This window comes from Homalodisca vitripennis, chromosome 5 (genome assembly GCF_021130785.1).
Source record: "Homalodisca vitripennis isolate AUS2020 chromosome 5, UT_GWSS_2.1, whole genome shotgun sequence".
NCBI lineage: Eukaryota > Metazoa > Arthropoda > Insecta > Hemiptera > Cicadellidae > Homalodisca > Homalodisca vitripennis.
The window spans coordinates 164,056,287-164,080,620 of record NC_060211.1 but is presented as its reverse complement, the minus strand read 5'-3'; the positions used below and the strand labels follow the sequence as shown (position 1 = coordinate 164,080,620).

General features: G+C 32.3%; 1 protein-coding gene across 10 annotated transcripts in view; it reads left to right on the top strand.

Annotated features, from left to right (window-relative positions):
• Positions 1-24,334, top strand: part of LOC124363097 (peripheral plasma membrane protein CASK) — a 522,470-nt gene that overhangs the window by 56,433 nt on the left and 441,703 nt on the right. For all 10 annotated transcript variants that reach the window (XM_046818216.1, XM_046818210.1, XM_046818218.1 and 7 more), the window contains 2 exons: positions 15,786-15,969; positions 18,310-18,428. In XM_046818216.1, the coding sequence (XP_046674172.1) occupies positions 15,786-15,969; positions 18,310-18,428 (303 nt within the window). The remainder of the gene's footprint in view (positions 1-15,785; positions 15,970-18,309; positions 18,429-24,334) is intronic.

Genomic DNA, 24,334 nt, shown 5'->3' with positions numbered 1-24,334 from the left:
CAGCAAGCATATTTAGGAAAACGATCTCATCTGTATTCAGCTGAAGTAACCCAGTTGTGATTGTAGGAAAATGTTTTAAATATAGTGACTGCTTTGAATCTCTAATCTAGTAAGCATTATTTGTGTCTGCCCAATTGTTGAAGGTGGTTTAAAAATTATGTTTAAGCCACCTTTACCAAGTTAAGCTTTGAAAGTTTACAAGTAGCCTTAATTTTGCCTGGTAAAGTTAGATCTATTATAATACACAGACAGTGTGTTAATTTACTAGCAACTTCCTTGTAACAACTAGCTTTATCAATGTTCTTTTTTATGAAGATGTAGGAGACAATTATGACAGTGAGTATTAAAAAGCTGTTCATAGGTAATCATTACAAGTAATAGTCCATAGAAACATCATGCTCGCTACTGGCAAATTTGGTTTTTACTTATTTTTGTTATTTGGTTTTTTTGGTAGTAAGTAAAGCATACTACTCTGGGGGGGGGGGGGGAATTTCATTTTTGTGTGTCTGTTTGTATCCAGATGATATCTTAAAATGAACTGACCTATAGACTTGTAATTTTGCATAAAGCTTCATTTATACAGGGTGTCAATTAAGTCTGGAACCTCTTTTTTTAATTTTTAAACCACAATATAAAAAAATACCAAAGTTCACACGTGCTTACTGGTGATAGTAACGCATACATCTGCCCAATTACCGACCGGATAATCCCTTTGGGGGACGGTCCACAAGGAGTCAGACAAAATTCTTAAATAGCAGCATAGGTCAAGTTTGATATCAAATTAAAGGTCTTACTTAGCAGAGTACAATGCCGCAAACCGGACTTCAAAAGGTGGATTCATTCAGTAGTTATAGCTATTTGAATTTTAAAACAATTGAACAATGTAAATTATTAAGTATTACAAGTAAACACCAATTTTTAAGTACCTGTGATCAAAGTAAATGTTCAAAATGTTCCCCTCCCATCGTCTGGCAATGTCCTAGGCGGTTGTAAAAGCCGTCCACTCCATTTTGAAGGTAGTCACGAGGAATATCTTGAGCTTCTTGGAGTATGAGATTTCTTAGGTGCGCCAAATCTTGAGGCTTAGTACGATAAACTTTGTCTTTGAGGTATCCCCAAAGAAAAAATCCAGCGGAGATAAATCAGGGGAACGAGCAGGCTACTCTACTGCACCATGTCTTCCAATGCATCTGCAAAGGAATATTGTATCCAAGTATTCTCTAACAAGGAGAGCAAAGTGTGGTGGCGCACCATCTTGTTGGAAATAAATTCTTTGAAATTGTCGACCAAGAGCAGCTTGTAGTGCAGGAATCATCTCATTTTGGAGCATTGCTAGATACGAGTCACCATTTAAATTACTATTGATAAATAATGGGCCCATAATTTGATTTCCTGTAATACCTGCTCAAACGTTAAGTTTCTGTGGATGCTGTGTATGACTCTATCTGCCACTTTCACATTATAACAGTAGTTGTGTTATTAGTAATAATTATTGATTCCTGGCTTCGATTACTACATTGTCAGATGATGGGAGGGGAACATTTTGAACACTTGCTTTGATCACAGGTACTTAAAAATTGGTGTTTACTTGTAATACTTAATAATTTACACTGTTCAATTGTTTTAAAATTCAAATAGCTATAACTACTGAATGAATCCACCTTTTGAAGTCCAGTTTGCGACATTGTACTCTGCTAAGTAAGACCTTTAATTTGATATCAAACTTGACCTATGCTGCTATTTAAGAATTTTGTCTGACTCCTTGTGGATCGTCCCCCAAAGGGATTATCCGGTCGGTAATTGGGCAGATGTGTGTATTACTATCACCAGTAAGCACGTGTGAACTTTGGTATTTCTTTCTATTGTGGGTAAAAAATTAAAAAAGAGGTTCCAGACTTATTGACACCCTGTATATATAGTCAACATCAAGTTCGATGATGGAGCATGTCAACTCCATGGGATTTGGTTGAGCGTTAGTGAACATTTCTTACATTGGTCTTATGAGTAACAACAATGGCAAAAGGAGAATACAAAAAAATTGTCAACAAATTTAGTACAGTCACATGATTTTTTTAACATGTGACATAGCAACACATGTAGCTTAACGGTTCACTGGATATCTCGAAAGATATATCACCTGTAAGTTATAAATTTTGCATGATACTTTATTTCTTTGTATACAAGAATGAGTTCCATAAAGATGCATGTCCATCCATGGAGTTTGGTTGAACGTCATTAGAACGTATCATTTTAATTGGGCAGCACAATTTTCTTTTGGCATTAAATAAACCTAACTGCAGTGTTTTGTAACTTTTGAACCCTTCCCCTGTCCTCCCTTGAGCAGCTATTCCCATATGCTGTATAGCAGTAATAAAATACTGACAAAATGACTGACTGCATAAGCTGATCTTTGGCAACTACAGTCCTATTAGCCTTCCTATAGATCGTTGAATGGTGCGGGTGATCAGAAAATGTGGGCTCTTTGTCAAGCACAACACCCAGCAGTTTGATCTTGTCAAGACTGTAATGGCGACCATCCTGGTTTTAGCCCCATAAGAACAATTGTAAACTTCAAACACTGTAAAAATTGCTTTAGAGTAGTCTAGTTGAAAAAAATACACCCACAGATTTTTTTATAACTGTCCCTCATCACTTTCTATTTTAGGGACAGGTGAAAGTTAAGATGGAATAGAGAGCAATTTTTGAATTTAACTGTGGAGATTATAATTTCTTTCTTGTTTAGAAAGTAATATTTTGCTATACTTTATGGCATTTATTTTTCTGGCATTGAACATTCTACAATTTACCTGTAACTTGGATGGCTTATGATGGCCACTTAAAAAGTTCAGAACACTTTACTAAAGACCCTACAGGTCCTTCTTAAATTGTCTGTCTGTGCAATAACGCTTGATAGAAAGATTCATCAGAAAGTGCCAGTAAAGAAGTCCATTGCGGGAGGAAGCCTGTAGGTGACATGTTTTTCAGCTAGCCAATAGGCATCATGCGGTGTTGCCAAGTTGTTTCGTAGGCATAGTCAGTACAAACTAGAATATGAGGGCGGAGGTCCAATCCTCGAAATGTTGTGTTACATCTTTCGTAACATATAACGATGGCAAACGTGTTCTAGCTGTAACAAGTCAAAAAGTACGCAAACCAGAATAAGTGTGCAAAAAAGGACAATAGTACAAGGTGGTGTTCGTTCATCATTTGAAACTCCAAGCAAAAAAGAAAGCGCCCAAAATGTGTAACTATTCTGGGTAAATTTGATGTACATAGTTAGGCATATTGTAAACAATTTTCAATTGGTAGAAAAATGTCTTGGTAAATCACACTGATTCAAATATGCATGTGCTACTCTGTAATTGAGTATTACTTAAAGGATTTTTTTTTGTGGCACTTGACATAGAGTCTTCAATACTCTGATGTATCTGTGCATTTATCGTGTACTGAACACAATACACGAAAACTTCACTTAATGTTTTAGTAATCAGTAAACTTGGTGAGAATGTTCCAGATTAAGTCAGGGATGTTTGTACAAGGGTCTTTTTTTCAACTTTTGATCTCACACCATGACGGCCAAAGATGTGGCAAGTCAGAGATGAGGGCAGTAGTCGATCATGCATCTTCCCCGCTACAACATTTGTCACTGTCAAGTTCAAGTAGTAGTTTGCACTGAGCTGTAGTCGCAAAAAACACGTTTGCTTCTATTGCTTTTCCCGCCAAATGTAAGTTGAGAAGTTTTATTAGTTTCCTGCAAGCAGAAGGGAATAGTGCAGTAAAAATCCATTGGAGACTGTGTCTTGTTTACGGGGAAATTATGAGTGATGGTGTTATCGGTGAATCGCATCATAAATTTAAGGATGGTTAGATGTCAAATTCAAAGATCAATTTGAGAAATGTCAAAGCTGAAGCCATTTGGCGATTTTTGTGGGTGTTAGTCAACATCTTTGGCTTTCTATACTACTCACGTACAACACCATCACTCATAATGTTTTCTATGTTTATACGGCACATTCTCATATGGATTTCTGCTTTACTATTCCCTTTTGCTTGCAAGGAACTCCTTAATTCACATTTGGTGAGAGAATCAATAGAGGCGGTCTTGTTTATGCGACTGCAGCTCAGTGCAAAGTAGCTACTTGAACTCAGTAACAAATGTTGTAGCAGAGAAATGTACAATTAACTACTGCCCTCAATGCGGACCTGCCACCTGTTTGCTCATCTTGGCATGAGATCGGAAGTTGAAAAAAAAAAAACGGTCTAGCAAATGCCCATAGTTGAGTAGGTATTGTTTAAAAGAATCTTTCAGTAAAAAATTTATATTATCATTCATCTATTGTATGGCCATTATTTATTGGTGACTTAAGTTGTGTTAGCAATGCACTATAAAGGATAATATTATATTACTAGGTAATATTTGATAGATTATTGAACCATGCAGTACATAATAGTGATTTAGTGCACTTTTAATGTAGACTAGGATGATTTGTTTCATTCATAAAAAATTTTAGTTAGTGAAACTATTTTTCAGTGTCACTTGATAACACAAGTTACAAAATACTAGTAGCTCACATGAAATTTCGTGTAGAAAAACAGGGACATCACATGTATATTTATGGCCATTGTAATTTACTTCAGTGTTAGTATTTTTTGTGCCCTAGTTGATTGTGCCTTGTTTTCCCCAATCAAGAATATATATATATATATATATTGTATACATAAACAGGTTTGAGAAGCCTACTTCTGTCGAAAAAATAAGATGGGTTTTATAACAGTCTTTAAATTTATAGTAAAAGTTAGATACTAACCAGTTGATTTACATTAAAATAGTGACCAAGCACTGCATATTTAATATTTGCTAAAACGTACAGTTAAAAACTATATTTACACTTATAACTTATAAATACTACTAAATGTAAAGAATTTTTCAATTTATTTATTTTTCGGATATATATATATATATTTAGTATTCTTTAAATTTTGTAGTATTTATAATTTCTTATCTGAATAAACTCTGTGCTCAACAGGGATTCCATAAAAATTTTTAATTGTTACTATCAAGCTTACTTTTTGCTTTCAAGACTATAAATGTAAACAAATATCCCTGGGATTTGAACCCGTGATCTCTCGGTTAAAGAGCCGAGACTATAACCATTAGTCTACGGAGGAGGACCATAAACAAATTTATATTAATAGTTTAATTTATTATACATATGATTGTGCTGTCATAAAACAATGTTTACACAGAACAGTTGATTACATTTAACAGGCTCTTTCAAATAATAACATTTGTCAGTGGATTTTTTTCCCAACTTTAGAGACCAGTGAGACGTAGCCCGGAAAGTTTTTGAAACAGGAATAGGCCTATATGTTAACCAGAGACCTTAAGAATGTCCATTTAAAATTTTAGTACAATCAGACCAGTACTGTTTATGGGATTGAGTAACTTACAAAGAACACATAGACAGACACTAGTGCATTTTTATATAATAGTATAGATAACAAAGAACCTCACTATTACAAGTGTTTGCGATAAATACAATTAACGTGCTAAAACCTGTAACCAATTAGGAAAAAATAAATAGTTGGAGATAGTTAGGTAGTAGATATGTATGGAATATTTACCCAGTGTGACGAGTAGTGGGTTTTTATTAGTATTGGAACTAAAAATTAATCCCGAGGAGGTCCAAAAAATGTAATAATAACAAAAACTAGTGCACTTCAAAGCCGGCATAGCTGATGCTGAGGCTTAAATGAGATAAAAAACTTTTGCAAACATAAAGTTACCAGTTGCTTACACAAAGATTCCAACTTTGTTCTTCCTGGCCAAAATTGTATCATAATCCATAATCTCATTCAGTTTTGTGATTGACGATGAAAGGATAACAGGATTTTGGATATTTCCCATTGTTATATGTTAAAAAGAATAGCACTACATTTCGTGTATTGAAATCCAGCTTCTTCTTCTAGTGTAAAAAAGACACTAAGATATTAAAAAACCAAAATATGTGCCAATGGACTGCCACTCAAAGTTAAGATAATTAAGTGATACCTGATGAACTGCATGAAATCCAGACTGGAGAGAATGAACTCAAGCGATGTCACTGTACAGGAACCAAGCGCACAAACACATCACACCCAAACTAATGAAGGTGAAGCAATACCAGTCTCTGGACTTTGTGCAGTTCGTCAGTTTGGGTGTGATGTGCTCTTGGCTCTTGTGTGCTGACATCGCTTGGGTTCATTCTCTTTAGTCTGAACTTCATGCAGTTCGTCATGTGTCACTTAATTATTTTAATTTTGAGCGGCCACATTTTTTAGGTTTTTAATGTTTTAGAGTCATTTTTACACCTGAAGAAGAGGGCATATTTCAATACTCAAAACATATTGTTTTGTATTATATATGTGAACAAAATTTTGTCAACTCCAAATCGTTATCAGTGGATAAACAAAAAAGAGTTTATGGAATGATTATACTTGTACGTGAAACAGAAATGATAGTCAGATAAAATGATTACAAATTACAGACAGACAAAAATGAAATCTTTTCAGCCTCTGAAAGAGTGATAGGTATTACTAAAGCTCAGCCAATCAAATAAAAAATTGGTGTTGCTGGTCTAATGCTTTAAACATTATGTCAAAATAATGCAAACTACAAATCCACATGAGGTGTTACAACAAACAGTATGCCGGATTCGACACGTAAAATGCTCTCATGTTGCCACCTGTAGGGATAAGTATCACAGCAAATTACTCCCAATGAATCAAAAACTTGAATATTGTATAAAATATTTTACTTTAACAACCTTCGATCTTAGGCTCATTTTCTTCTCTCACCTTCCCCATACACGAGGTCAAATGGCTCTAATATTAGGTTCAGAGTTGCCAAGATTCCTTGCACAGAGATTTGTTCTTTCATAGGTTTAAGATTAATTTCACATTATTTATTATTTAATATTTGTACTACTTAATTAGATCCTCCTAAAGTAGATCACAAACAAAGTAGTGTAGGTTACAAAGTAGATGTTGTTATTTAAATAATGCATTAAGTTATGTTCATTTGAACTGACATAAAAATCACTGGATGTTATCAACAGATTACAACCAACATTGATGCAAAGCTAACAATGTGGACTCACTATTGTGATTGGTTTGGACAGAATGCTGTGTATGGGGGGCTTGGGAATTTCATGGCTGTGGGACTGTTTTATTAAATGACACCAACTCACCCTTTTGAAAATACCCCACTGTAGGAAAATCACTAGCACCGTTTTAAATTGGGAGAAATAATTAGATAAAATTAACACCAATTGTACAGTTATTATTAAAAGGCAAATTTGTAGTGAAGGCACTTAAAAGGTACATTTAACAATGGAGTACCAGTCAGGATCCTTGATACTCTATGGTTTACTGAGAATTGGTTAAGATCAGGATGATGGACAGGTTTATATTGGAGAAGAAGGACAGGAAGGTGCATCAAAATTGATATAGAACTCACCACTTGTTTTTTTATGACATGTGTCCAAAGGGATAAGGATTACGATTTATTAAATTAGTTAAAGATTGAATATGCAGTCAAAATAAATTAAATTACACATAACACAAGTAAATAAAGAAATGAATAAACACATGCATGGAAACACTCAATACAACAAAGAAATTGAATTATAATTTAGTTAACTTGTATGGCCGACCATGGACAGGAACTTTCTATATAACATACACTTATCGCGTCAAAGATTAAGTCTGGTCATGGGAATGATGCTACTATATGAGATGTCTCATATTCATGACATATGGATCCACTTGAATTAAGTGACATGTCTAATTTATAATTTATTGTAGTTAGCCAAGAATCAATTTTAATGGCCACAACTGCAACCACACGTATACAACTTAGCGTGATATGGCAATGCAATGCACAAAGTTTTGTATGTACATTTAAAAAGGGAATAAAAGTAGTGAGATATTGAGATGTAGAGTGGTGTTACAATTAGGGAGAAACTGAATTAAGAGAAAGACTCGTGAATGACTAAGAGTGTTCTCCTTTGAATAAAGGAATTCATATTCACTAGGCTCCTCAGAAGAGGGTCAAGAGCAACTATTGAGGCCGTAATTTTTAGTATGACTCCTCTAGATGTGTATTTTATTTTACTTTACAGTTGGCACCAGCCCTCCACATCTAAATGTTTGGCTTCTATAAACACTTACACTTTTACCCCTAACAGTAAAAAGTAAATCATATATAAATATATTTAAGACTCATGGTAATGCTGTTGATTGTTTAAGTTATTTTGTAACGTTATCTCATTTTTAAAACAAACTTCAATGGCTTATATCTTTCCATTTCCATGTCCTGTACACTGAATAAAAGTAAATACATTTTTTAAACATTTTTTTATATATGTATATTTTAAAATCTTGTTTCGGATAAATATGTTTACTGTAAACAAGCTTTTATGTTTATGTAAATGATTTACAGTTCAAAAATACTATGGCACCATAAGTAAAGTTTACAATTTTACAAGGTATACAAGGCCACTTTTTGCACAGTTGACATTGCTTAGCGTAGAATGAGGGACAACCCATGAAGGGTTTGCATAATCATCAAACTTAATCTCCCTTTTATAGAAGTGAAGTTTCAAGTCCATAGCTCGTTTAGTTTCCAAGATTTCCTACTGACACTGTAGTAGGAGTTTTTGCTGAATGGCCACTTATGTGCAGGATGAGTCCAAGTAGAATGTAAAAGGGGGAGCTACTGCGTAGAGAGTGAATAGTGCCATACACGATTACATTGCATATTGTGTATAATTGCTTTGGTACTCATTCTGTAGAGATCACAACTCAAAGATTAAGCATTATATCTATTATTTGAAAATTGCTATTGTCTTCAACAAGGTACTCAAACAAGGTATCATCAATTCCCTGGAGGTGGGGGCTTAACATCATAACTCTTTCCTGAAGGAATGTAACTAAATCTAATGTGATCATGTGACCTGTTGTTTCACATATAGATAATTTACTTAAATATATGAATTAGATTATCAAACAAAATACCTAATCATTACTAAACAACTTGTTTCATATTTGTTTATATAATCAACAATTAAAATCTGTGTTGATTAGTAGGTTTTTCCCACACACAAAACTGGATGATTGTGATACTTATTGATTGATAACACCAGGTTCATCCCTCCTATTTTGGAAACATTTGATAAATTCACAGAACTGATTCTAACTACCTCTAAAGCTGCTATACTTATCAGATTCAGGAAACATACATTTTATATGGTGTTAGGAATGTAAGAATCTTTATATAGTCAATAGTCAATAGTCAATAGTCAAATATTCTTTATTCAAAACATATAGTACATTTCTTACATTAGAATAGTGTCAAGTTTCAATAATATAAAATAAAGGGACTACATCCAAAACTAAATCTAAAAATCAATTGTTATTATTAAAAAAATACCCTTTTCAAATTCCTCTATAGAGTACAAAGCTAAACCTGTCAAAAAATGCTTTTAACTTTTTCTTAAATATATTACAATTGTCTCTTTTTTAATTTCTTCTGGTAACTTTTTCAAGAATTTATTTCCTGCAAATGTTGTTTTTTTTTTTGTAGAACTCCAGACGGTAACTTGGAAAATTAGACTCATTTTTGTGTCGTGTATTGTACGAGTGAATAAAATAATGTTGATCCTTAGTGGGTTGTATCTTAGGAACATTATGCACTCATAAATAAATAGCCCATAAACGGTCAATATTTTTAATTCTTTGAACTTTTCTTTGACAGAATCATTAAATTCAGATGTAACATGACTCTGACTGCTCTTTTTTGGACTTTCAATATTTCCGTGAGGTTTTCCATTTTTGTTGTTCCATATACACAAATGCCATAGGCTATGTGAGACTGGATATGAGAATAATAAATCAATTTTAAAGTTTCGAAACTACACAAATTTAACATCTTTCGAATTGCAAATAGGCCTGAATTTATTTTGTTTAAAAACCAATTTAGTATGTTCATCCCATGACAAATTACTATCAACCAATAATCCTAGAAATTTTATCTGATCAACCCTCTCAATTTACACTGTCATTAATTTCAATATTTAAATCTAAAATTTGATTGGATTGTTTTGTTTTAAAATTTTACAAGCTTGGTTTTATCAGAATTTTAGAGTTAAATTGTGGTTTTGAAAAAAATTGTTCAATACAGGCCAATTCGATTGAGGTCAGTAACTCTATCTCTTCTACTGTCTTCCCTGAAACTTTTCAAGTTAGAGTCGTCAGCATAGAGACAAAGTCCTGAATAAGGCTCAAAAATTTAAAACATTTTGCTATGTTATTTAAATAACACAAAAAAAGGAGAGGTCCTAAAATGGAGCCTTGCGGTACCCCTACATTTATTGATTCAAGGTTGGATTGAAATTTAAACTACATAATTTTTTTCAGTAATGTGGTTAATTTGAACAAATTGTTTTCTATTAGAAAGATATGATTCAAACCAACTTAATGCATTGTTTTTTATACCCAACTTCTTGCAGCTTTCAGCAATAGCAGTGAATGATTCACACTGTCAAATGCTTTAGGACAGGTCCATAAAAATTCCTATTACTTTTTCTCCTCTGTCTATTGCCTCTATAATTGATATCAATAAAGCTTACCACTGCTGTGATTGTTGATTTTTGTTTTCTGAAGCCATGTTGAATAGTCTCCAGAATATCATTATTCTCTAAAAATTGCATAAGTCTGCTATAAACTACTTTTTCATAAATTTTTGATAGTGATGGCAACAGTGATACTGGTCGATAATTTTTTAATATCCAAGGGGTCATTTTTTTTTGTAGATTGGGATAAATTTTGCAATTTTGAGTTGATCAGGAAAAAATACCACAAATAAATGATTGAAATTTATTAAATGTACTAATACTTTGCTCAGTTGTTTATTCACAGTTTTTTATGATTGTCATTGGGATTGTCATCATGGCCACTTGAAAATTTGTTTGAAAAGAGTTTATTATCTTTTGGATTTCCATCTCATCTGTTTGTGTTAAATAAAATATTTTTTCAAAATTAGAACCAAATAAATTTTTGCCCACTAATGACGATAGATTATTGTTTATGCAGGTGCCATTGGCCGTATTTACATTGGCAGATATCATTCCTGTAAAGAATTCATTGAAAATTTTACTTATTTTCAGTGGATTCACAATTACTCGGTTATTATTTTTAATTTTGATGTTGTTAAACCTCTTTAACTTGTCACCAGTTTCTGAATTTATTATATTCCAAGTAGTTTTATTTTTATTTTTGACTTTTTAATTTTTTGATCAAAGAAATCTTTTTTAGCTGTCAGTAAATTTGTTTTGTAGATTTTATTTTTGTGCTTACATAGTTTAGATAGATTCAAATCATTTGTTACTCGAGCTTTCTTATTTAGTTGAATTATATTTTTGTTTTTCCCTCCTTTAACTCTTGGTTTATCCATTTATTCAGAACTTTTTTGTTTTTAAAACATTTCTTTGGAAAGATATATTAAAGTAGTTGATGAATGTACTGTAAAATATACCAAATTTTTCATGCACAGGTGAAAGAAAAACCGTCTGCCACGTTTCCCTCTCTAATAGTTCTTTGAAACATTACCATATTTTTCTTCTAAAAATCCCTCTTGATATTTATTAAACAATTATTTCTTACATTATTTCTACATGTATTCACTATTTCTAATACTTGACCCATCATGGTCAGATAGCATAGTTAATACTCCAGTTACTAATATTTGATATTTTTTTTAAACTAGTTAAGAAATTATCTATTGCTTGATACAGACCCTTGGGAATACTCTTGTTGGGAAATTTTACTGCATAATTCATATCAAAGCTTTTCAAGGATATTTTTAAGTTTTACATGTTCGCTACTATTTTTTAAAACATTTATATTTAAGTCCCCTGCTAAAATAATATATGGATACTTTTTAATAACTAAATCTATAAGACAAACTTAATTTATCCAAAAATACATTAACATTTTGAGCTGGGGGACCTGTAAAGACCAATTAAAACAAACTTAAAATTTTTAAAAAGGAACAATGTTGCACAAAAACTCAAACTGTCTCTCCTCACACAAACTCTTTGGAAGACGAATTGCCACCTGTGTCCACTCAATTTGTTCTTTACTTAAGATTATTACTCCTCCCTTATTTGATTTTTCTCTGCAAAAATGTGATGTTACTCTGTAATTGTTAATATTAAGTCTGTCAATATCATGAGACCTCATGTCATGTTCAGATAAAACAATTATATGCGGGATCTATTTCATCTAAGACAATTTGTAAAGGTTCAATTCTAGATTTTTAAATTTTGAATATTTTGATGAAAAATTTTTTATATTCTTATTTTTACCATTATTTTTTAAGTTGTAGTCTGGCTTTGAATGACTGAGGAGTTTAAAAGAGTTAACAGATGACAATTCCTCCTCAAAGTGAACACTGATATCACTAGAACGATTCTAATGACTCTCCACTATCACTTAATATAGAACTGGTGGTCAACTGCACTGGTCCTGCGTGTGGAATGTCATTTTTCTTTCTTCCAAGGTTGAAGAGTCATCCAAAGTCAAATCTGATGTTTGGTTTGTTTCTCGCTACCTGTCGAATGATGCCTGATGAATGCTGATGATGTGTCTCAACTCCTTCAAAAAGTCTGCGTGTGAAAGTCCATTTCTTAAATTGTGGTTTGAATTTTCGTTGTAAGTTATTATCTGTATATGAGATCCCGTGGCTTGTTGAAACTTCATCACATTAGCTGCAAAATGTTCAATGGGAAATTCTGTCCCTGACACACCCCATTGGGGAACAGATTAATTTCTTTAGACCTCTTTTCTTAAAGTCCTGTGTAAGTTCTTCAAATGCCAAGTTGTAATCCGTTAAATTTGGTTTGGTTATAATTTTGGGGTTTAGTTATTAAACCATAAACTGTAGCACCATTTTTCTATCCTCTGGATTGAGAGGTGGTCAGAGACACAGTCAGAGGGTGCTGGTTTGCCAAAATTGATCTTTGAACACTGTTGCTACTCCTGCACTGTAAGCTTCTGATATTGTTCAAGTCCGCTGAAATACAATGAGCAAAAGCTACTTCCTTGTTGTATCGGTAGCTTTGGATTACATCCTCCATCTTCAGCTCATTAACGTGAAATTGGCTTGAGATGTTCACCAACCTCATGAGACTTTTGCACAGAAGGTGAAGTGCATGTTGCAGCTGCCCTTCGGAGGCACCAAGGGGGGGAAAGTCAGCCATCGAGTTGATTTTAAAAAATTTCCCTTCTTGTATTGGCTTTTGTTTTGATATTAGTAAGGTAACTTTATATGCCTGGAGAAGGCTGACTCTCTAGTTACTCTCTTAACAACAGCAGGAGGAAAGATGGCTATGAAAAGAATAAAGTGTGATTTAAACCCACAGCAGTCAAAAGGCTCGGTTGCTTTAGACAAAATTGTGCCACAAAACTATTGTTGTGTTCTGAAACCTATCTCGATCAACATATCCTGATCCACTGACTTAGTTAAGCCCATTAGAATCAAAATGGCAACCATATGACAAGCTGAAGTCTACGGCTGATAAACTCAACAAGCATTAGCAATTCTCATTGGATCTCCAAATTATATTTTTATAAAAACTTGATGTGGCTATATATATATATATATATATATATATATATATATATATATATATATATATATATATATATATATTTGCTCAAGCTGGAAAAGCTATGAGCCTAAATGGTACTTTCCCAAAATCTATCAAGCAAGCTGGTAAAGAGAACCTTCCTGTTGAATAATATCCTTATAAAGATTCTTTACTCAAAAATTTGAAAATATTTTGCTGTTTTCAACACCAGTAAGCTAGTAGATTGTGTTGATAACTTTAGACCAATAACTCTTCTGAAAGTGAAGTGTGGTGTGTAAGTTATTTTAGATACTAATCTTTAACCATTTTATCCAATGATCTATGGCACTTTTTATTGAACAATTTGAATTTAGACCTGGTCACAATTGCCATGGCCACGTCTGAATAATAAAATATTTTATTGAGTCCAGATACAAAAAAAACTTACAGGTAAAAAAAGGCATTGTTGGTATGCCACAGCAAAGAGTTATATGTCATGTGTACAATGTTAAACACCTTTTTTTTTATCTTGGTACCATTTATAACTAATTCTCAGCCTCAACCTCAACTCCTCAAAAAATATAAGTATATTGCTTCAATCTTAATAGTAGTAGTAATTATAATTGTAAATGTGGTGTGATGGTATTATGCTTTGTATAAAGGATTCACTCCAGACCAGTGTCTCAAAAGTTTCCCTTCAAAATATTGTAGATACGTTTGTAGCTGACGACTGCTGTTGTACATAGGAATTATTTTTGGGTAAGGGAAATTTTCTTACGCATGTAAGGAAATACCACGGGTTGTAAAGCACATGGAATATGGAAGATATTATCATTTCAAGGGGAATATCTTAACATCTCTCATCCCTGAGCATATTACTAGGCCTATCTAATATCCCACTCAATTTATCTAGTTCCACTTAGGAAGAGTTCCAAAGTTTTGGATTCACAAACTTTATCTCTATTATATTGCTGTTGAAAAATTTAACAGCATTAATGATGATAATGACAACCTTTAAGTTACCCTTCTTCAGTGGTTTTTGATGTTCTGTATTATGGTTCCTTCATTAGGGTGTAGCAAGGCATTTGAAGCTATGGTATGAGGGTTTTGTAGGATCTCGGCTGCTCCTAGTTTTTCCATTTTGCAGTATCTATCTTAATTTTGCAGTATCTACCTTAAGAATTAAGCTTGAAGTTCTATATTTCTGAAGTCAACATCTCAGCTCCATTATGTTAGCTTTTCTCTGATTCCCAGATAGGATTAGGATTTAATGAAAAGGCAGCTTGATGGCCACACAAATGAAGAATTTGTGACCGAAAAATATGTGGTTTTGGACTCTGAGATAGTGCAACTTCAAATCCTGTTTGTTATCTTAGCATCCTTTATCATTTATTTGTTGGACCAACTTTCCTCCTTATTATATCTAAAAGGATCTTTCCACGAGCTCTCGGTTCCCAATCGCAATAGACAAAATAAGGCAATTTTTTCCTTCCTTTATTTTAAGAAAGAGCCGTCTTTGAATGGCTGTTTTTTTAAATTTTGGTGCTGCTGGTCAGTATAGATATTAGAAATAAGAGTGGGTTGAGGTAGAAAATTACTTCTTTGATTGTAAAACAGAGTCACAATTGTGACCTGTAAATGACTGTATCTACGGTGCTTTCCAGGAAGAATTACGAGGTTAGGCTAATTCAGCTAGCCAGGAAGCATTCATGGACCTAGGACTTCATAATGGGAGATTTAGTTTCTTATAATGGCTTGATGCTAATATGTTGTACTGAAGTATTTGATAAATTTATATAAATATGCATAACTTGTTTTATATAGCGGACATCATACTACACAAGACGTAACCAAATACTGCATAAACGTTTTCTACACACAGATTCACATTTGTTGCTTTTTTTAATTGCTGCATTGATTTCGAATTTTGAACAAATACAATGGGAACTCTAGAATAGCTGACACTTACAAAGCTATTGATTGTCAGGAAAATAATGACACTGCTGTTACTACTTCTTGAAGTATACAAAAATAAATGTTCCTTTTTGAACTGCTGTCAGACATTTTTGTTCTGTTCCTGATATCCAAAGTATTCAAAGTATTTTATAATTCCAGGATAGAGACAAAGGAGTGTCGAAGATCCACCTGGTTGATACAGTGGAAGAAATGAAGAAGCTGAATGCCCGCAGGAGACTGAAGGGTGCCGTAATGGCGGCCGTTTCGTCCCCCAAGTGGGCCTCAGACACGGGTGACCCAGACCACTTCTCTGATTATGGGGAGGATGAGGTTACTTCTGCAGGTAATTTTCTAGTGTGTGTTTTTTTTTAAGTGTAAATATAATAAAAAAAGGACCCTAAGTCAATATTTTTAATTTGGTTAGGGGTTATAATTTGCTCAGTAGTTTATCTAGTCATGTCAGAGCAGTCAGGAAATTCCAGTAGAGGGGTTTAGTGTTACCGGGGATTAAGTCATTAGGGGGTTTAATTTACTCAGGAGATTATCTGGTCATGCCAGGAAATTTCGGGGGGGGGGGGGTTAATATTACTGGGAGTTAAGACACACGTGGGCCTATTTTGGAGGGTGTTGTATTTGTGAGCATAACTAAAATTCACTCTGTCCCTAATTACTATTCACCTTCACTAACGCTCAGCAAATTCACGATGTGCAGTTAACATAACATACTTGCATAAAAAAATGTAAACAAACAAACTACCAATATTTAAACAACAGATAAGCAACGATGAGAATGAAAATGAAATATAGTATTCTTCTTCTCTCTGACTTGCTTGAGAGATGTAAAAGTAACAAACTTCATACTAATCGACACATAAGTTTATCTGCTATTGAAAGCTATTACTTTTATCGAAAAGCATTCATTGTAGTCACTACATAAATTGTTCACTGCGATGTTAGACCATCACTGCAGCGATGGTCTCAAGTTGTTCGGAGTGATGGACTGTCACTGTAGTGATGGTCGCCAGTACCTGGGTCACATCTTAAATGTAAGGAAACCATTTAAATGATTTATATTGTTATTTACAGTCTTGCTGCTGTCTGAGGTTAATCAATTTATATAACTGATCAATTCCTGTATTTGATTAACTTTTCATAATTGTTAAGTATATAAGGTTAAGCTCAAACACTGACCATTGAAAGTTGTATTTGGTATTGCAAATCGAGCATGTTCCAACAGTGGAAGACCACCACGAATGGCCTATTGTATTGCATCAAAATGAGGACAATTAGTGGGGTACAAAGTTCAAGATACTTACTTGAGTGTTACAAACAATCAATCAGAACTGTGTCACAACAGAGTTAATAGTAATATAATGCATTGCCAATAATGTACAGCTGATTCTATTGTCAGCTGATCATCATTGTGCTGTATACTGTCATGACCAGTTAATCAGATGCTGTGTGAAAATTCGTGCTTGATTGTTTTGTTTTATTATTATTACCTAGTTATTCTAGGACATTTGTGAGTTGATTTGAAAAGTGTATAGTGGTGTAAGTAAGTTTTATTGTTTCAATATTTGTGAATAATTTTGGTAAGTAAAAAAAATGCTAAACCCACAGACAATCATCTCTGAAACTGTAATACATTTTTTATACTACATTCAAAAATAATTGTATCAGATAAAACCACCTCCAGTGATCCCTATACCTACTAAGTATACTAACACAACACAGAATTTACATAAATATAAACAGTAAAAAACATTAAAAAAATAAAATCATAGACATTTTTTTAACCATTTTTATTGCTATATGCTATATATGACCTTATGCTGAAGGATAATATAAATTAGTTTTTCTATATAAAGTATACAAATTCTGTGAAAATTCAGTTAAAACATGTTTTTGTTAAGACCGATACATGTTTGTGAAACAATTATTATTTTTCATTACATTATCTCTAAAATCACCAAAAGCTTCATCTGGTTAGTAATTAAATATTTAGACTAATAGTGCGATTGAACTCAAGTTAGCGTTGAGTTTAAAATTTGAATTTTTTGGCTGAAAATAAGGAATTGAGAAATAAATCAGAATCAAAGAGAGTAGGCATTTGGATAATTAAACAAGAAAAGTTTAGTATGAATTTACTGAAAGAACTGTTATTCCCATCTGTACTATACTAACCATTTTTATCACTTCCATATACTAGTGTCCTTCGTCCTAGCATCATTGACTACAGTATTCACTTAGTATGTATCAATACATTGAATAAATTTTTATCCGAATACAATAATTATTATTCAGGATTACATCACTCTTTATTACAAAAAAGTAACACATTGATTTGTTTACAATGTTACTGTAACTTTTCGTAGTTATATATCTCTCCACATATTCTAGTTGAAACTCTTTAATCACAGTAAGTGTTAAAGCTACAAAATAAAACGCAACAATGCAAATTAAAGAGGTTATTGAAATTTTATGGAATATTGGAAGCCACTAGTGATACTAGACAGTCAGGGTAATGTATCTAAATGGAAAAGTGCTCATCAATATCTATGCATTTATTGTGTTAGCCTTAATTTTAGCAATGTTTAACTCTTTATTGTACTGTGTATTTTTCATGCAACATTCAGTTCATTTTATAACTATTTACTACAGATACACTTTTCTGTGTTCCCAGCTGTGAGCATGGTCCTGGATTCACTCGATGATATCCATTGCCTTCAGGAACCCCCCCTGGACGACCGGGAGTTCCTACAAGCTGTGTTAGAGGATAGACAACTACATGCGCTGCTAGAGGTGAGTTATATACATGATTTAGTTTATTAATCTGATGTTCGCTTGTAGTTAGAGGATAGACAACAACATGTACTGCTAGAGGTGAGTTATATACATGTTTTAGTTTATTAATCTGATGTTCGCTTGTAGTTAGAGGATAGGCAACTACATGCGCTGCTAGAGGTGAGTTATATACGTGTTTTAGTTTATTAATCTGATGTTCGCTTGTAGTTAGAGGATAGGCAACTACATGCGCTGCTAGAGGTGAGTTATATACATGTTTTAGTTTATTAATCTAATGTTCGCTTGTAGTTAGAGGATAGACAACTACATGCGCTACTAGAGGTGAGTTATATACATGTTTTAGTTTATTAATCTGATGTTCGCTTGTAGTTAGAGGATAGAAAACTACATGCGCTGCTAGGGGTGAGTTATATACATGTTTTAGTTTATTAATCTGATGTTCGCTTGTAGTTGTCAGCTTCACTCTTTTAGTGTTAAGGATATCTGTGAGTAAAGTGGTCAATACTGGTACTAAAAATGAAGGCATCAGTGACATCAATAGTAAAGTTTTTTGTTAATACATCTTTACATTTAAATTTTCAGCAATATGGCTAATGTGGTTAGAACCCAAATCATCCAAACCTCAGTTTTTCATTTTCTACTTTTTCACCCTACCTCTAACTGGCACAACTAGGTTTTGGCATTTGCATTTCTTTTATGTTGATTTGTTACGACGGGTGTCTGCCAATTGGTTTGGTAATTACATTAGTAAATTGTGAGAGTGTGGTTAAATATTGTGTTATTACTTTGTATGTAAAATACTTTGTTTTACTAATGTATGCACAATGAATGATGACAAATTCATTGAAATCAAATGTGAAAATTGCGGTAGGGAACTACTTGCGAATTCCAGTGACCTAGAGACTGTTAGGTATGAATTGTATTCAAGAATGGTATTTTAACTACAGTAAAACATGATGTTTACTATATTGTAATAAATATATGAAATACACATATGTATCGTATTTAAATTTGTATAACGGTGAAACGTTTGTAGCTTCAGGAATCAGTAATCAGAGATTCTTTATTGATAATCTTTAAGACTACAAGTAGCGTCAATGAAAATAAGATGTACATAGTTAATAGTTAAGTTTTATTATAAAAAGTATTGGTGGTCTTGATTGAGTTGCCTCCAAGAGTAGAATTCCTCTATTGTATAGATGTTTCTCTGCAGTAGCCAGTTCTTCATTATTGTCTTCATTTTCTTGAGATTATCTTGATTTCTTCTGGCAGAGCATTAAAGAGTTTCTTCCCAGCGTAGGTAGGTTTTTTCTCAAATAAGGCTGTTCTGTGAAGAGATACTGGGAAGTCTTGACCATGTCTGTATATGTGTATTCTGTTCATGGAGATCACCATTTCAAGGAAGGTTCCTTGTTTGGCAATACAATATTGTTTCTATTATGTAAAGGGATGTTACCGTAAGTATTTTAAATTATTTAAATGTAGCTCTATAACTTTCTCTAGGTCCTAGGTTGCCCATTAAACGTATTGATGTTTTTTGGATTTTGAGGACTTTTGAAAGGTTGAATTTTGTTGTGCTTCCCCATGCTGCTATTCCATACCTAAAATGACTTTCAAATAGCGCATAGTACGCTATTTTAGTGGATTCAAGGTTGCTAGTTACATGGGTTTGTCGTAAGGCATATAGAGATGAATTTAGCTTTAGGCATAAATTGTCAATGTGATTTGTCCAAGTTAAATTATTATTTATTGTTATTCCTAAATAATTCATGTCTTCTGCTTCTTGGAGGGCAGGGAGTTCGGCTTATAAGCAACATCCTCATTGCAACATTGGAAACATCCTCAAAGTATTTATTGTACTCATGTATATTTTTTGCCAATAAACAAAAAGTAATATTGCTGTTTGTCTTCTCTAAAATTACAATAAAAAAAATGCTACTAAAACATGATGTTATTAGAAATTTTTCTGTTCTTTACTATCAAACTACTGTAAAACATTATACAAATTTTAAAACTATATAATATTGATTGAAAGTAAAATTTTGTGTTTTTTCTATTTTCTTGTATAGATTTCAAATTACACAAATCTATTTTTCATATTTCTATTAAAGCTCAGTCTTTATATAGAAATAGTTTATAACATGGCTGAGCACTGAAATGGTAGAAAAAAACTGTAAGGAAGGAAGTGTACAATATCAATATGAGACTGAGTAATAAGAGTTAAAAACACAAATTTTATGACAGTAATGTTTATTTTCCTCACTCTCTTATATTAAACAAAATAAAATTCATTCGCTAGCATTTTTTTACGTACTAGTAAAATGGTCCTTTTTATTCTAAGAATAAAAAAATAAAATTTTATATTAATTTAAGTACAGTTTATTGTATATACATTGTTGTTTATTGTACTGTTTCATCGATTATTTTACATTTCAATCCCTTTTTTCTTAATTTGAGGCAAACCCACTTTTCCATTATGCTTCTTTTTGCAATAAAGAAGCTGTAGTATATTTTTCAAATTACTTGTAAACTTGGTATCTTGTTTGCATTAAAAATATAAAAATGTCCTACTTCAATATTAATGCAAGAAATTAAATCTGAGTGGATTATATTTGACATTTTGTTGAATATGAATTGCTAATTCACAAGTAATAAATTTGGTTCTGGCAAAGGATTAGGACTTGAGAAATGGATAAGTTAAATTAATCTGCACTTTAATTTGCAATTTTCTCCTATTCATGTTGATCACCAGCCATTTTAGCGTTTCACATAAATTTATAACATTTTCTGTAACGATGTTCTGATGTACTTCTAACTGCTTCAAACAGCCATTCCAGGAAATGTAACGATGTTGGAGGAAATGACACTCTTGGTGGTACTTGTAAATTGCTTAAAAATTGTATATGACATTCTAACCAAGCAAGTAAAAAGCTTATATCTTTTAATTTTTCTTTTTAACTTTACAATACTTAGTAAATTAAGTAAAAAATTAATATAGTTAGTATTTTTCCCTTGTCCATGGCCGTTTGTATCACAAAACCGTTTTTTGTAAGTAGAGACATTATCAGACTACAAATTTAGGAAATTTGATTTTATTAAAACAATAACAAATGCTCCACAAATATCTTTGAGAATTGTAAAATTTTTACATTTGTCAATAGATAGTAAGACAAATGGTAAATGCCATTTGCATAATTTTATTGTTTTGTTTCACTGTAATGCAGAAACATTAAAAAATATGGGGTCACATTTTAACTTTAAATCTTTTATCGAGCATATGATTTTCATCAACAAACTTTCCTCGAAGCAGGGATAAAACAAGGAGAAAATCAGTACTCCTGAAAATTTATTGAATATCCAGCCTATTTTGAGCTATTCCTCATTGAAAATGTCAAGAGATAATAATTTTGAAGTAATAAAAGAACTGAAAACGATATTAAATGTTACAAATGTCCTTTTGGATACAAAAACAAAATTCAGTAGTTCTAAAATTTTTGTAAAAAACGAACTACCTGTTATTTATATATATATATATATATATATATACATAATAATATATGTAATATACAATATAAATATTATTTAAACACATATGTGACAGATACGGCCAAATACAAAATAATTGAATCGGAAAAGGTAAGCGCTCTGTGGTGTAATGGTAGCACATTCACCCGGCAAGTGAGAGATCCGGGTTCGACTCCCGGCAGAGCAAGTACTTTTTGTGATTCAATTTTATTGAAATTAAATAAGGCTATTGCCATTTATACAATTTAATGTAAATAAAAGTCGTTTGACAGGTATTTGGTCTTCCGATCATATGTTAGTTTGCTTATTTAAACACATATGTGACAGATAAGGCCAAATACAAAATAATTGAATCGGAAAAGTTAAGCGCTCTGTGGTGTAATGGTAGCACATTCACCCGGCAAGTGAGAGATCCGGGTTCGACTCCCGGCAGAGCAAGTACTTTTTGTGATTCAATGTTTATTGAAATTATATATATATATAAAATATTTATGAGTTTTCAACATATCCAATTTCAAAATATATTTTGTTCCAAGAAGTTTTTCTTTAACAAGACGTTTTGGTAACAGTCAGAGAAACTGCCAAATCCTGTGATAAAGACCATGTGATCCATTGCACAGTTATATTCTCTGTTTGTACATTGTGTTTGCATTGCTGACACATCGTCTTTAGATCAATAAGATGCTAATATTTAATACTGATTTTTCTTTTGTGACACCCTAATTACAATTCAGTACAGAATTGCGTGTTTATGCAGGGGGTCTACTTGCCCCTTGCTGAAAAAGTATTCAGCAATTATTTTGTTATTTAAAGTTTACAATATTCGATATCAGTATTTGTTTCTATGAGATTCTATGAGATATGAGATCATTTAGAATTTGCTGTTAGCCAGCAAGTTGGTTTTTGATCAAGAATCAAGAATCTTTATTGTCGGCCCACAATAACTGCATTGACAATGTCATCAGATGGTTTATACATATACACAGTATAACACCAACATTAAAGAATAAAATAATACATACTACATACTTATGGTAAATAGTACAAGTCACAAAGCATAAAAACTAAAAGAATAAATTGTCTACATTACAAGAAAGCATTTCGTCTACTGTATAAAAAGCTTTTTGTCTTAACCATTTGAGCAAAGCATTTTTAAATTTTGTGCAAGGAACATCTTTGGCCGTTAAAGGTAGCTTATTAAATAATTTTACACCAACATAAAAGTATGTGTGCTGGGTCTTAGTTAGCCTAGCGTATTCTAAGTCAATAAGGTCTCGATATCTGGTGGAATAATCATGACTAGAGTTTCTAAGACTAAGTGTTTCAAGATTTTCTTTAACAAACATTAAACTTTGAAATATAAACATACAAGGTACAGTAAGAATATTATGTTCTTTAAAAAAAAAAATCAGCTGATAAGCCCAGCTGGAGGTTTAAGTGTATATTTTGAAAGCCATCTTTCTCATATTTTGCCAATCTGGTTTCCATTTTTGCTGGGTCCTACAAAAATAAAAGTAGTGTTCCCGATTTGTAGCCTTTTCTGCAGATTATATTGGATACTTTAAGTAGTATTTAGAATTGTCTTTATGTAGTTATGACACTATAAAGAAAATTTATAAATAAATCTGTTTGATTGGTATAGGACATTTTGTCTATCAGTTAACAGTAATATTTTGTTGAATTTTAAAATTTTGGCTACACTGTATAAATTTGCAAAATCCTTACAACACTAAAATTGATTAAAAACTGGAAATTTGAAATAAAATTTGTAAAAGTTCTTTAAAAAATGTTAATTTATTCAAATAGCTTAAGATTTCAAGACGAATTGTGTCTTTTGCTAGACATTTTTATTTTTTCTAGAAACTTGCCATTTTAAAATAAATAAACTGATAAATAAATTGTAAAACTTTTACAACTCATAGTAAATCTGTAAACTAAGACCTTATAAATTCTAAGTCAAATTCAAAATGAATGAAACCGCTATCTTAAGACAATAACTAATAAATCAGAAATAAACAATGTTCTCTGGGTAATATTTAAAACAGACATTCATAGTTTGTAACATCAAATTATTGCTCAAACAAAATTTACAGCAGTATTCCTGTTAGAACTTATTTCGAGATAAGCAATGCAAGGCTGCTGTCACACTATTTATAAAAATCCTATTGTCTACAAGTTGCATCATCATTTACAACTCTAGGAAATTATTTGATTTAAACTAAGAATATCTTTAAAATCCTAGCATGGTAATTGAATATCTTGCAATTTAATTTATAAAGATGCTAAAAGATTATACAATCTCTGGATATTCATGTCTCCAATTACTCTCCTCAAAAACAATTATAGAAGTCCTTAGAAACAAAATGAAGTAGGATTTT